The 12,617-nt window shown below is 39.1% G+C and overlaps 1 protein-coding gene across 1 annotated transcript in view; it reads left to right on the top strand.

The window, feature by feature from the left end:
- Nucleotides 1-12,617, top strand: part of SCAPER (S-phase cyclin A-associated protein in the ER) — a gene marked incomplete at its 3' end in the record, with an annotated part of 146,209 nt that overhangs the window by 19,249 nt on the left and 114,343 nt on the right. Inside the window, exons 5-7 of the mRNA XM_010142808.1 lie at nucleotides 4,973-5,073; nucleotides 6,425-6,541; nucleotides 8,302-8,462. Of these exons, the coding sequence (XP_010141110.1) occupies nucleotides 4,973-5,073; nucleotides 6,425-6,541; nucleotides 8,302-8,462 (379 nt within the window). The remainder of the gene's footprint in view (nucleotides 1-4,972; nucleotides 5,074-6,424; nucleotides 6,542-8,301; nucleotides 8,463-12,617) is intronic.

Here is a 12,617-nt window from a genome sequence, read left to right as displayed (position 1 = left end):
TGAAGTTCTGTTGTTCTGGTTCTCATAGCTCAAGATACTCTAAATCTAATCTCAGAGATACTCTAAATCTAATCTCAGAGATACTCTAAAGCATTTCCTTTAAAAGATTTGTCATGTTGCACCATGTTGTTACATGAAAGAACCAGCTGCAAGGACTGTGGTTAAGGCCTTCCAGTGAGGGTGTTATCGGTGAGAGGTGGAGTTTGATCCAAGGCCTCCCAGGAGGAGAGAGGAACTTGGTTCGGTAGCGTCTCCTGCTGAGAACATCTTGGGAGGGCTGCTTCTGGCTCCGGCTGTGCAAGTCCTGATGAGTTCAGTCTGTGCCTGCAGATAGAGACCCACAGTCATCCAGACTGGTTACTGGCTTTTAAGACAACCAAGAAAATAAAACTGTGTCTAAATGTGTTGGAGCTAAAGGTAGAACAAGATTTTCCTAACTTCAGTGAAAAGGAGATCTGCAGTAATTCAGTATAATGGTCAAGGAGATCCAAACAAGATCTTGATTCTATTTCCGCTGATAAGAGCCAATTCAACTCTGTCCATTCTTTTTTTTTTTTTCTGCAGTGTAAGTTTGGATTTTTTTTTCTATAATTTTCAGTTTTACAAATGTGAAAAGTACCTGGTTTCATGGAGGAAAAATACAGAATCAGGGTTTGATACTGAAAGCTTTTGGGGAGAGATAATTTGTTACATTTGAATTTCACTTCTTTCCTTGTAGTGTTACATATGCTAAGAAAAGTATCCCAAGAAGGATTATGAACTAATTTATTTCCTAAGTGCAGGCCACTAAGTATTCTGTTTAGGTGCATTATTCTTGTTCCAGTGTCCTGGATTCTTCTGGTTCTCTGGGTGAAAAAAATCTTGGCTTTTCAAAGGAAGTAAAAAAACCCCCGAAATATAAAACAACCCAAATTGCAAAATCTGCTTCTTAATTAAGATTTATTCGGCATCTTTTCCTTTTACACCTAAATTCTTTTAATTGCTGATTATTTCCTCAGTAGAGTCTATTTCTGTCAATTTTGTAACCGTTTTGAGCAATAACTTAATTCCTTGTTTTACTGATGGCTTCATTCCTTAAACCTCTCAAACATTGCCAGTCGGATTTCAGCCTGCAGTGAGCGCTGTTCTGTATGACTGAATCTATTGTCCGTCTCTGCGGTAAAACCAAGGTGATTATGAGTGTCCCTAAAGCATAAGTGAACGATCTATATATTAGAACATGTGTCACTCTTTTTCTGTGTTTCTCACAAGACAGTGTTTCGGATCAATAGGGATTTGTGGAATATATATTCACGTTGTTGGAAAAGGTCCAGTTCTGCAGTTGGAGTATGTCAGAGGTCTGCTAGGCTGCCGCCTAGCACTCAGCTGTAAAAACCCCATGTCTTCTATTTCTGAATTTGGGGGTGTTTAGGAAGAGTACGTTTATGTCTCTTTCTGAATAAATGCCCTGTGGCTGTATTTTGCCAGTCAGTGCCAATGCCGGTAAGGAGCAAACTGAGGCCAGATAGGGTGCGTGTAACACTTGGCTCTAAGAGGCCAAGTCTTCCTGCAGCTTTTCTACCTAGAATTTGCTGCAGAAGCCACAACAATTGGGAGAGCTTTAGCCACTGGAAAATTAATCTGGTTTTCTCCTCTGTGCATCTGTTTTAAGAGTCTTTTAAAAATTTTTTTTAATATTATTTACCATGTACTGAAGTTGGAAGTGAGACTCACTTGAGTAGAAAAGCTGCTTCTTTTCATCCCTTCCCAAAGCTGTAGGAACTGCTTTGGCCATCAACTCTGTTTAACCTAACCCCAGAGCTGGCTTGAAGTGTTTGTAATTCAGCTGGGTGAAAAAGGCTTCTAGGAAGTTTTTAAAGCAATTTTTGTGGCAAATTACTGAAACACCCAGTTAACCTTGAAAACATAAATTTAAAGAAAGGAGGAAGCAACTTAGATTGCCTGCTAAAAATGTACTCCAGTAGAAAATGGGATTTCCAAACAAAGTGAACTCCTGTTTATAAGGATTGTATTAAGCCTATATAGGACCCAAGTCAAGATTGTCCTGATTTGGGAATATGGGTTATTCTGATGTAGCAGCTCTGTATGTTAGAGATCCTTCTGGATTGCAAAGTAATTAATATGAACACCCAGTTGAAGAGACTAGCAGTACATGCGAGTAAGTACGTACAGAAAGATAAACATACAAAAATCAAAGTAATGACTTAGAGCTGGAGCAAAGACAGAAAAGCACAAAAAGAGCTTTTTTGATGTGCAGGACTGTTGATCAGAGAATTGAACAGAGGGGAGAAAGAAACAGGAGCTGCATTGTGAGTGTTTTTAGTTTTATGGCACCGCTTTTCCTTGAAGTGTTGTTTTTTTAACAGTATTGATTTCTTTTTTAGTTTGAACTGGCTCTTTAAAAATCGTATGGGATGGATATGACCTTGAAAAATAATGGGATTTAAAATTGTTTTGACTCTAGTGCAGCCGTAGTCTACTCCATGAAGGTTCCTTTTTGTCAGCACCTTCTCAAGTGGTACAAGTTTCCACTGCTTCAGCACCACAGGGTATATCTGCTACACTGGGTAGCGTAGGTGAGCTCGCAAGCTGTATTGATGTCCCAGACCCCAGAGCCCTGCCCGCCAGTATTGCGTGTCAGTGGGACAAAGGGATGGCGCCAACCGTCCTGCTGTATGCGCCAGTAACTAGAATTAATTACAAACCAATCGAATCCGTTGCAGCCAATTGGTAAACTAATTGGTAATTTTAGCTGTACATCTATATGTAGTTATCTGGCTGCCTGTAACGGCGCTTTCAGAGCCACTTTTGTTCTGCTTCATCCTGCTTGACAAAATGGCCCTCATAGCTGTGGGGAGAAAGATGTGCATCAGTGCGTATGGGGCCGCTCCAGCTGCTTGTCTTGTTTGTATTCCCTTGTTCGTAAAACATGACTCGGGTTACAGCTGCATGGTTCTGCTCTGATCATTTCTGATAATGTGTAGCTAAACATTCCTTAAAATAGGTTAAGCCATTTACTTTTTTTTTTCCCTGTGCCAAGTGACTTCAGAAATATAACTCGTACTCAGATTTATTCTTTTTTTTCTTTGTGAGGAATATCTCAGTGGCAGACTTGAAAAGTAAATGAATCAGAATTAAATTTTGCTTTCTATGCTCTTATTGTTAGGAACAGTCAGCACAACTTAGTATGAGCTAACTTAAATGGACATGAATTGAATTAGAAAGCTGAAATTTTATTAGTGAAACTGAAAAAAGAACTGGCTAAAATGCTTGTTCATTTCTTGTAGCAGACTTTACTTAAGAATTAGTTTGTTGCTGTAAACCAACTGCCTTGTAAGAAAGGTTTTTGCTAGCTTTTTTGTGGAGTATTTCAAAACAAAGAGCAACTTTGACATCAGCAGAGGTGGTCTGTTTGATTTCCCTCCTGCCTGACTTCTCGGGGCTTTTCCCTTGGAACAGCCGGCGTGCACTCTAGATCTGTCATACGTACGAATTAAAACTGAAGCGGAATTTCAGACGTGCACTGGTGTTAAACAAAATGAGTAACGGTCCATGTAATTTTATATGATGACACATTTTGCATACATTAGAGGGGTTTTTGTGCTAAAAGGACAACTGAAAGTAGAGGTGAATGGGGCATGATGTTATAAAAATGGGTGTTAGTTACCCGTATTGCCGTAGACTGTTTTTACTGTTTCAGTGATCAGAGTTTTACTGTCAAAATTTGTAGTCATACATGTAAGATCCAATACATTTTCATTTGTAATTGTTCCCAAAACCTTTCTAAGTAATAATTATTTGCCTTTAGCAGAAACTGTCTCTTAAGAGCAGCAGGACATGGTAAAGAATTTGCAAAGCTGCAACATTTTGTCATTAGTGTTTATCTTTATACCAGAAAATTCAGTCTGTGTTTGAAGCTGATGTAAGCTTTCATAGAATTCAAGCTTCATTTGTGGATTTTTATTATTTTCAGTGTGTTGTCATCGTAGTGTACAGTGTACGTTTTTCTTGTTGAAAGAGTAGTTATGAAAGCATCTATTTCTGATTGACGTCATCTCAGTCTCCTTTAGAAATGCATTTATGGGCTTTGTTGGGTGATAATGAGCTCTGCTGAGCAAGTGCCTAATGCCTGGTGGCTGTGATAGTCTGTGGGTTTTGTCACATGCAATAAATGATTTCTGAGTTTGTGTGGAATGTCCGTTTATGTGAAACATCATGATTTTATAAATCAGGTGTAATGCTATGGTCCTTCTTCTATTTTTCCTCGCAGTATCACTGTGGGAGACTTTTTGATGAAAAACTGCCTTATTAGTATGACAGTGCTGATAATCTCACGTGGCAATAGAACGTCTGTCATTAATCTAGACACGTTCAAGCAGACATTATTTGAAAATTCTGCACGCTTAAAAGACTGTAGGAACAGGATGTGCTTTACTGACTTCGGAGGCATAAGAACAATTTGTTTCTAATGCAGGGATCCCAGCATCCTCCGGAAGGAATTCCCTTCACCTGGGGCAGTTGCCTCTGTGTAGCTTCTTGTGGTTTTACTTCACAAACAGATTAATCGTGACATTTTGAGTCTCCCTCAGGTCTGTCAGGTTTTACAGACACATTTGCTTGTGTGATGGTGTCCAGCCTACTTTAAAAGATAACAACTCTGACAAAACAATCCTGACACTGTGATACTTGCGTATGTTAGGAACTTTTTTCTTGCCAGATTTTGCTATTTTGTCCTTAGTCATGGGTGCTCGCAAATATCTTAGAAACACGAACATTTTTTGATAGGATATTTTAATACTTGTTCACATAAAAATTTTACTGTGTCTTTTTTGTTTTCAGGGTTTTTCTTGGTTTTATTTTTTTTTTTTGAGGGAGGTAAAGACGAGTGAATTACCTTCTTTCTTTTCAGTCCCTTTTTTGGGGTGGGGAGATTTTTTTTAAATACAAACGTTGATGTAATGTTGCCTTTCAGGAAGTTCTGATGATGCTTGATAACTATGTAAGGGACTTCAAAGCGTTGATTGACTGGATACAGCTACAGGAGAAGCTAGAAAAAGCAGATGCTCAAAGCAGGTAATTAGATTTATAATTTTTTTAATCTGCATCCAAATACTTTCTCATAAAGATTCTTTCTCAAAGTAAATTTCATTTTGTAGCAGAGATTCAGCAAACAGCACCAATTTTAATATTTGTGGGGGAGCATCAAGAAGGCAATTTTCCTTTTGGACAGAGTTGGTGTGAGGCCCTAGAGGGGACTCTTCTCCTCCCTGGTAGTGTCCTCAGGGAACAGCTGAGCTGGAAATGGTGAAGGGTTTGGAAGCACAGTGTTGGAAAGGTAAAACTGAATGTGGCATTACAGTTTGTACCTGGTATTGAATTTGTGCCTTAGTTGCCTCAGTTTTAGCTTGGAGGGTAAATGAGAATTAAGGTTTCGATGGTATATTTTGTGCCTCTAGAAGAAGGGAGAGGTGTGGTATGATACACTCTACTTCTTCCATTTTCCTTTGTTAGGCAGCAAGTTCCTTTGCCTAGGTAGGGACAAACAGGACGGAGTGGTTTTATTCGTTGATTATAGGTTGTTAATCCTCCTGGTAGTCCTGGAACCTGTGAAAAGTAAGTACTTTTCTGAATCTGTCTCCAAGCAGCACTGGGTTCTGCAAGGTTGATTTTGGTTTTGATTGCCAGTGATGTTTTTCATGTAATCAGATAGCTTCAGGAGCACGAGTTAATGGTAAAAAGGAAAATAGCATCAGCTTCAATGAGATGCATAATGAAACTGCTGCCATTGCTTCTGACTCAGCAATGTGTGTTTGAGTGAGAACATTTTAAGTTAGTGGCAGTTAGCTTCAATCAGCCTGTCCAGTCATCTTCACAAGTACACGTTTATCAGAAAACGTTGCTGACAAAGTTTGGTACGTCAGTAGTATAATACAAGGGGTGGATGGTGACAAATTTGGTTAGTTCTGAAGTGTTTATGTATTGGAGAGATTTCATACCTTATGAATCAAAGCAGCATTTAAACTGTATTGAATACTTCGTTACACAGGATAGGAAAACTTACAGTAACTTAAATGGCTGTGACTTTTTATGTGCACTGTTATTGTCGCTAGAACTAGGGGATATTTCCAGCCCTACCCCGATCCTTTCGTTTTAACTATGAGTTTGATGTTTGATCTTACACTGACATTTAAAAGAAGCATTGTAGTCTTCAAGGTATGCATTATTTTTGCTATGGGTCTGGCTAATATGGGTTGGAATTGGTGTAGGAACAATTGCTAAGATGTATGATAAAATTCAGCAGTATTCATTAATACTTAATAGCATTGGTTGGTGCTGTTTTTCCTTTTAGGTGATAGAGGAATAGTTATTGCGAATTTTATTCTTAAATTATTTAAATTCTTAAATTTCTTTCCTGAATTTGCAGACCTACTTCATTAGCCTGGGAAGTAAAGAAAATGTCTCCAGGACGCCATGTGATACCAAGTCCTTCAACAGATAGAATTAGTGTGTCATCAAATGCTCGAAGAAGTTTAAATTTTGGGTATGAAATCAGATCATAAGTTTATTAAAGCTAAAATAAGGGTTTATTTGAAGCAGAGTTTATGAATACATTTCTTCTGTAGCAATCAAGATACTGTTTTGGTTTTATTAAGTCATATGTCCAATTATTTGCATTCATGAAAGAAAAGCACATGGTCTGTAAAAGAAAATCCTATCAAGGGTGTAATTTTTTTACTTACTTCCTTATGTATTTGATTACTGGTCATTCCAAAGACCTGAAGATAAAATACAATTACCTTTTTGCGTTACCTGTTTAATATACTCTATTCTCACTACAAAAGAAAGGTCAAATCGGCTGTAACTGGCATTTTAAAGTTGCCAGTGTATGCAGTGCGAACGGCCAGGTGAGTGTGCAAAAGTAAATATAGGTCAAGAAGACTGAGTGTAAAGTGAGATTATTATGATTCCGGTGGTCAAAACTCGTACTAGTTTAAATACAGAGCATATTATCTACTACAAAACTATTATCTACTATTATCTACTACCTGTTAAAATAACTAAATGGCTGTTTGAAAGCAGTTCAACAAAGAAGCTGAACAATCAGTGTGGTAAAGCTTGGAAGAGAAACCGATTGTATGATTGCAGATAATATGACTCTTGTTTCAGCAGAGAATTGGACACTCCTTGAACGTGTCCTACATGAATGTTGCCATTTTCCAATTTAAAAACATTTGCTTGCTTTCACTTAAGTAAAACTATATAGGTTTTTGCTCTAAGCCTTGTGCAGAAAATGGCAACTTTTTCAAAAAGCAAAACAAAATAATTAGAAAAACCCTGCAGTTCTGTCCATCCAGAAATTCAGAGTTTGGGTGGTCAGTGTTATTTGAACCTTTCTGACTGTTAATGGAATGGCCTTTGAGATTTACAATTTATTTTTGCTGAGTAGGTAACGGAAAATAGATCTGTTCCTTTATTTACTTAACGTTAGAACAGAGTTTGTTATGAATTTGTGTGATCTACATTTACAATTACACCTGCACTTTTTTGGGCTTCCTGCCCATATGCTTTTTTAGAATCCTCCTATTAGTAGTGGTTGCAGCCCATTCTGTACAGTTCACTGATGAAATTAGGCTGGACTCAGGAAGATGCAATAAAAGAGCTGTTCCGTTCGGCTGTAAATACGCACCATGTGTTTATTCTTATGATTTTACAATTTGGTATCGGAGAATACCAAATTGCTGCGGGAACCATTTGTCCATCAGTAGAATGCTGCATTCATTAGACATTTTAAAAATTCTAATCTGCAGATTTTGTTTCTTCTTCATTTAGTTTCATTGACTGCTCTGTTGGAAATTTTTCTCCAGGTGCAGCACTATTTTCTATCGTCTTCTGACTTCTCTGTGAGTGGGACTGTGTAATAGGCTGTCAAAGTAGTTAGCTAATAGAAACAAAAAAACCCATCACCACCCCACCTGCTGATGTATTGCTGCTTCCTTGTTTCTGTGGTTCGGTTTACTTGTTTTCATGAGTTGGATTTGTAGGGATTTTTCTGATGAGAAATTTACTGAAGCTTTTATGTTCAAGAACTACAGATTTCATTTTTTAAACTACGGCAAGAGAAAAGGAGACAGGCTGCGAGAAGAGTTTTTCTTGTTTTATAGTAGGCTTCAGTTTTTGAAACTAGCTCTTGGTCTGAATCGTGGAATGCCAATATGAAGAAGAGAGTGACCTGGTTAAGTTCTCTAATGAACCATTCTGTTATTTATTAGACACTAAAAAAGAGCTATGACTTTGATTTAGGAACCCTGCAGTGACGATTTCCGGCACACGCCTGGCTCCTTCTGGCGTCAGTTGGGCTGATAAGGTGAAAGCCAATCATGGATCTAAAGCGGCCAGTCCTGAGCTAGCGACAGCACAAACCTGTCTGCCACCTCCAGCACAGAAGCCATCGCGGAAAAACGGCAAGTCTCTTCAACGACTTATGTTATCATCAGAAACTGTGTGCTATAAAGTTAGTTCAGAGTGCGACAACCAATTTTCAAACCAAAGTTGAGACCAATTGTGCAAAATACAATGTTTAAATTAAGTGTCGAAAGAGAGAATTAATGCAGCCCTGCATTGTAATAGTTAAGTTCGGCACAAAGGTGTGTTTTCATGTGTAGGTAGCATTCTACTGTATTTCCTCTAACTAGAATTTCCTCTGTTAAAATACCAGTACGTAACACTCTGAGAAATGGAAGGTCTTTGGTCACAAACTGACCATCTCACTTCAACAATGTAAAGAATCGTACATGTCCAGGGATGTCTGAAAGAACTCAGGGTGGTCTGTGTGCCCAGGGGGATGCTGTTACTAGAACTGTGCTGAAGTAATGGTTGATGGTTTTTACTTCAAAGACGAGTTACCACATTCAGTTATGAGTTGTTTCTCTAAAGATTCTCCATGGAGAATGCTTCATGCATTTGTCCTAGAAGAGATTTCTTTAGTTGTAGACATAAAAAAACTTCACCATTTGGTTTATAAACTTAGGTTCTTTGCACACACTGGAACACTGAGATCATCTTCAGAGAAGCGTTTTTTTCCATGAGCTTTTTTCACGCGTGGTCTTTGACTTTCTGCAAAACCAGCAGACAGGACGGAGACATGGTTGTTCTGGATGAAACTAAGAAGAAATGTTGATAATTTGGGGGTGTTAGTGGTGCGCGGTCAACCTGGTGGTAGTAGAAGTCACGTATAGTGGTTTGGAGACTTGTGGTATATTACGGAACTAAAACACCTTGTCAAGTGTCTTGGAATTTAACACGAGTGACTTCAGGAGCATATGGATTCTTACGCTTCGTAAAGAACAATGAAAACCATACCCTAAAAGTGGTTGTTTGAATTGGAAGTTGGTTGATGCTGTTTGCGTGAGGGACTGTCTTGCTGCAGTGAGGTGGTTAGAGAACAGTAGCACTTTGGCTGAGTTTTCAGCACTGTAACCAAAGGTGTAAATCTGTGGTTAATTTTCACCGGTAGTTGAAGCTATTCATAATGAAACCTCTTTCTGTTGATTATCACTCATGTTAAAGTGACAGACTCCAAGCTGTTGATAAAATACCTTTATTAGGGATTCTTGTGCTTACAAAGAAATTTATTAGCTACACAGGGTATAAAATTGATCTGCATTTCCATATGGATAACATATTTTTAAGAGGTGAAAAGGAAAACAAGAGACCTTATCCTTGTGTTAGTCTTGGACATTTAAAGGGCTGAAGGGCCAGTATTGTGCGGTATTGGCCGTTACCAATGACCTGATGAGCTCCAAAAAGAGCGAAACCACTTACAACCTGTAGTACAGGCCTAGAAGTGTTCAGTAATTTTCAAAATCAAATGTACTATACAATTCAGACTTGAAGCATTTCATTTTAAGAAATAACAGGCATTCCTTCTAGCTAGAGGCTTTGATTATTCCTAAAAATCTCTTCTCTTGTACATTCAACATGAGTATTTTTGTGATTTCCTCATGGTTCCTCTGGTTTTTAACAAACCAAATTCCCTTCGGCAGCATGCTGAAGGGGAATACCCTTGTAGGGAGGCTAGAGTCACGGTGGTAAAATCAAATTAACCTCACTGCTGGGAGCACAAGAGAATCTGTTCAGCTGACGCAGAGGGAGTTGCAAAGGCTCTTCACATGCATTATTGAAGCAGACACGAGGCTCGTGTATCGTTTGCTCTGCCTGTTCAGCAGCTAATGCACTCGCAGCTGTGAGGTACCTTCAGGCCTTGCGGGCGAGAGGGTTCCCCTCTGGCCCACCCTAAAGCCCGCTGGGGCTTGCAGGGGCATCATTGCCCTACAACACTTTTTCTCCGGTGATTTGCAGCAGCATTATGGTTAAGTCTCACAATGGTTTTGTGAAATGGATGAGTGGTATGATACTGCGTCTGCTTCACGGTGGACAGAATTTCCAAATTTCACTAAATAAATCCTTAGCGAGAGAGAAAATGCATTATGTTGCCAGGTATTTCTTTAATTTTTGGTACTGTTTGTAAATTTACCACTTCTTGAACCACTACATTTTCTCCCTGTTTTTTTTAGTTTCTTTTACTGTTCTGGTTTTCATGGCTTCTGCCCTGTAACTTTGTTTTGGCTGAGTTCGGTTTCTAGATTTGCTTCCAGATTCCCAAGTAATTACAGTTTTCCAGGATGCCTCTCAGACACAGTAATTCAGATTTTTAAAAACAATTGGGGCTGAAGTTTGGTAGTGAGTAGGGAAGGTCAAATTGGCTTTGGTGGTATAGTACATGCAAGTAAATATTTAAGAGGAGACCTGCATCTCCGGAGGTAGACCTCTGAAGTGTTTTGCTCGTGCTTGCCTAGATTTATTTTATTGATGTTGCCAGCACGGCTGCTTGGCCAGCTCTTCCAGATGGAGTCTTTGTGAAAGAAGGCGGCCCTGGTGGCTCTGAGGGCTTCAAGATAACAGATGGCTTGTCACTGCCGTGTAATCCAAGAGCAAGCAGGGACAGGGAGGTTCAAGTGAAACTAGAGAATGATCAAGGTAGTCAAATGAATTATTCATTAACAAAACTCTGGGAGTAATCAAACCCAGCACGTGATGCTTGGCATGTGGAGATGGCTACTGGGCTGTATGAGAATGCCAGACTTAGGGAGAAAAGTGGAGGAAGGGTGACGCCCTGCTGGGTATGGGCTTTGCTTCAGATTAGAACCTAGGTGAGCTAGTGTCAGTAAGTGTATTAACCTGGCAAACTTTTTGTTAAAAACATGCCTGCAATGATTGAATATGAAACTGAAAAGTGAATTAAAATTAAAAGGTGACTTCTTATGCACAACTAGCTGTCAGGTGGCATAAAACTGTTAAACTGATTCCAAGTACTTCAAATGTGTGCTTGCATTAAAAGCTGTTAAAGGATTCACCAAGCAGTATTCTTTCAAACACAAGTATTTCTGTGCTGTTAAAATAATGGAATGAATCTTGAGTAATAATTATGAATTTGACAGCGAACAAATATAAATTAAAAATTGAATGCGTATGGCTTGTACTAAAAGATTCGTTCTTATTGCGGTAAGTGTGATTATGGCTTGGCGGTGCTCTGAGTAATTTTATTCTGATTAATTCTATCATTTTAGAGTACTAAGAAATTTGACATGAAACAGGGAATCAACTAGGCAAGGCAGGCAGGAATTATTTTTTTTGGTAGAATTAACTTCAGTAGGTATTAGTAAAAGATGTTAGAATATATTATTACAATTATTATTAAGGTTACATAAAATTAATATATCTTCTTAGCTAGATGTTCATTAAATTATCTGTAGGTGATAGATACTACTAAAGGGTATCTCCTGATCATTTTTAGTGTAGAAAAGACGCCTTATGTAAGAGCTGACTTCAGTTTTCAGAACAAGTGAAGAAACGAAGTGAAATCTTGCAACAGTCTTGTTTTGCAAGTGACAAGTAAAAGGAATCACAATCCAAAGGTCTGCTGCAGTACAGCAATGGAGGAGGTTTTTCTGGTGGTTTCAGCAGTCTTCTGAACAGTCTCTTCATTGTCTGTATACTGCTTGCCAGGGGGATTTCTTGGCCAAATTTTATCATAAGCTATATAGAGTGAAATCTCTGCGGTCCTCCCCAGTATGAAGTGAGTGGGCAGGAGCAGCTGTGATAGACCAGGGGCCTTAGCCGTCCGTGTTGTCCCACATAGCGCGGGGCCGTGCTCTGCCCAGGCTGTGTGCCTGGAGCTTTCTGCAGCAAATCTGTTTGTGATTCTTGCAGAGCTGAAACCCTATTCCCCGCAGAATTGTGGGAGATAAGATTGTCTCCGAGAGGGTGATAACATATTTCAATCACTTGGTCCTGTTGGCAATAAGATTTTTTCCATATAAAGATGAAGAAATGAAAACAAAGAGAAAGTCTCTTACAGGGGTCGATGGGGAAGTCTGTGGTAACGCAGAAAATACAGGCTCTATCTTTCTGACTGCCGTTGCCCTCTCTAATCAGTGGTGTATGCTGAAACGTGTGCGAGTGCACAGAGGGGGCCTGAACATGGGAAGGCTTTTTGCAGAGGTCTGCTGCCTCTGGTTACCGTCAGTCATCGGAAGAACCCAGCTAGACTCCTCAAC

This window comes from Buceros rhinoceros, unplaced genomic scaffold (genome assembly GCF_000710305.1).
Source record: "Buceros rhinoceros silvestris isolate BGI_N320 unplaced genomic scaffold, ASM71030v1 scaffold12319, whole genome shotgun sequence".
In the NCBI taxonomy this organism is placed as follows: Eukaryota; Metazoa; Chordata; class Aves; order Bucerotiformes; family Bucerotidae; genus Buceros; species Buceros rhinoceros.
This window is presented reverse-complemented; position numbering and strand designations above follow the sequence as displayed.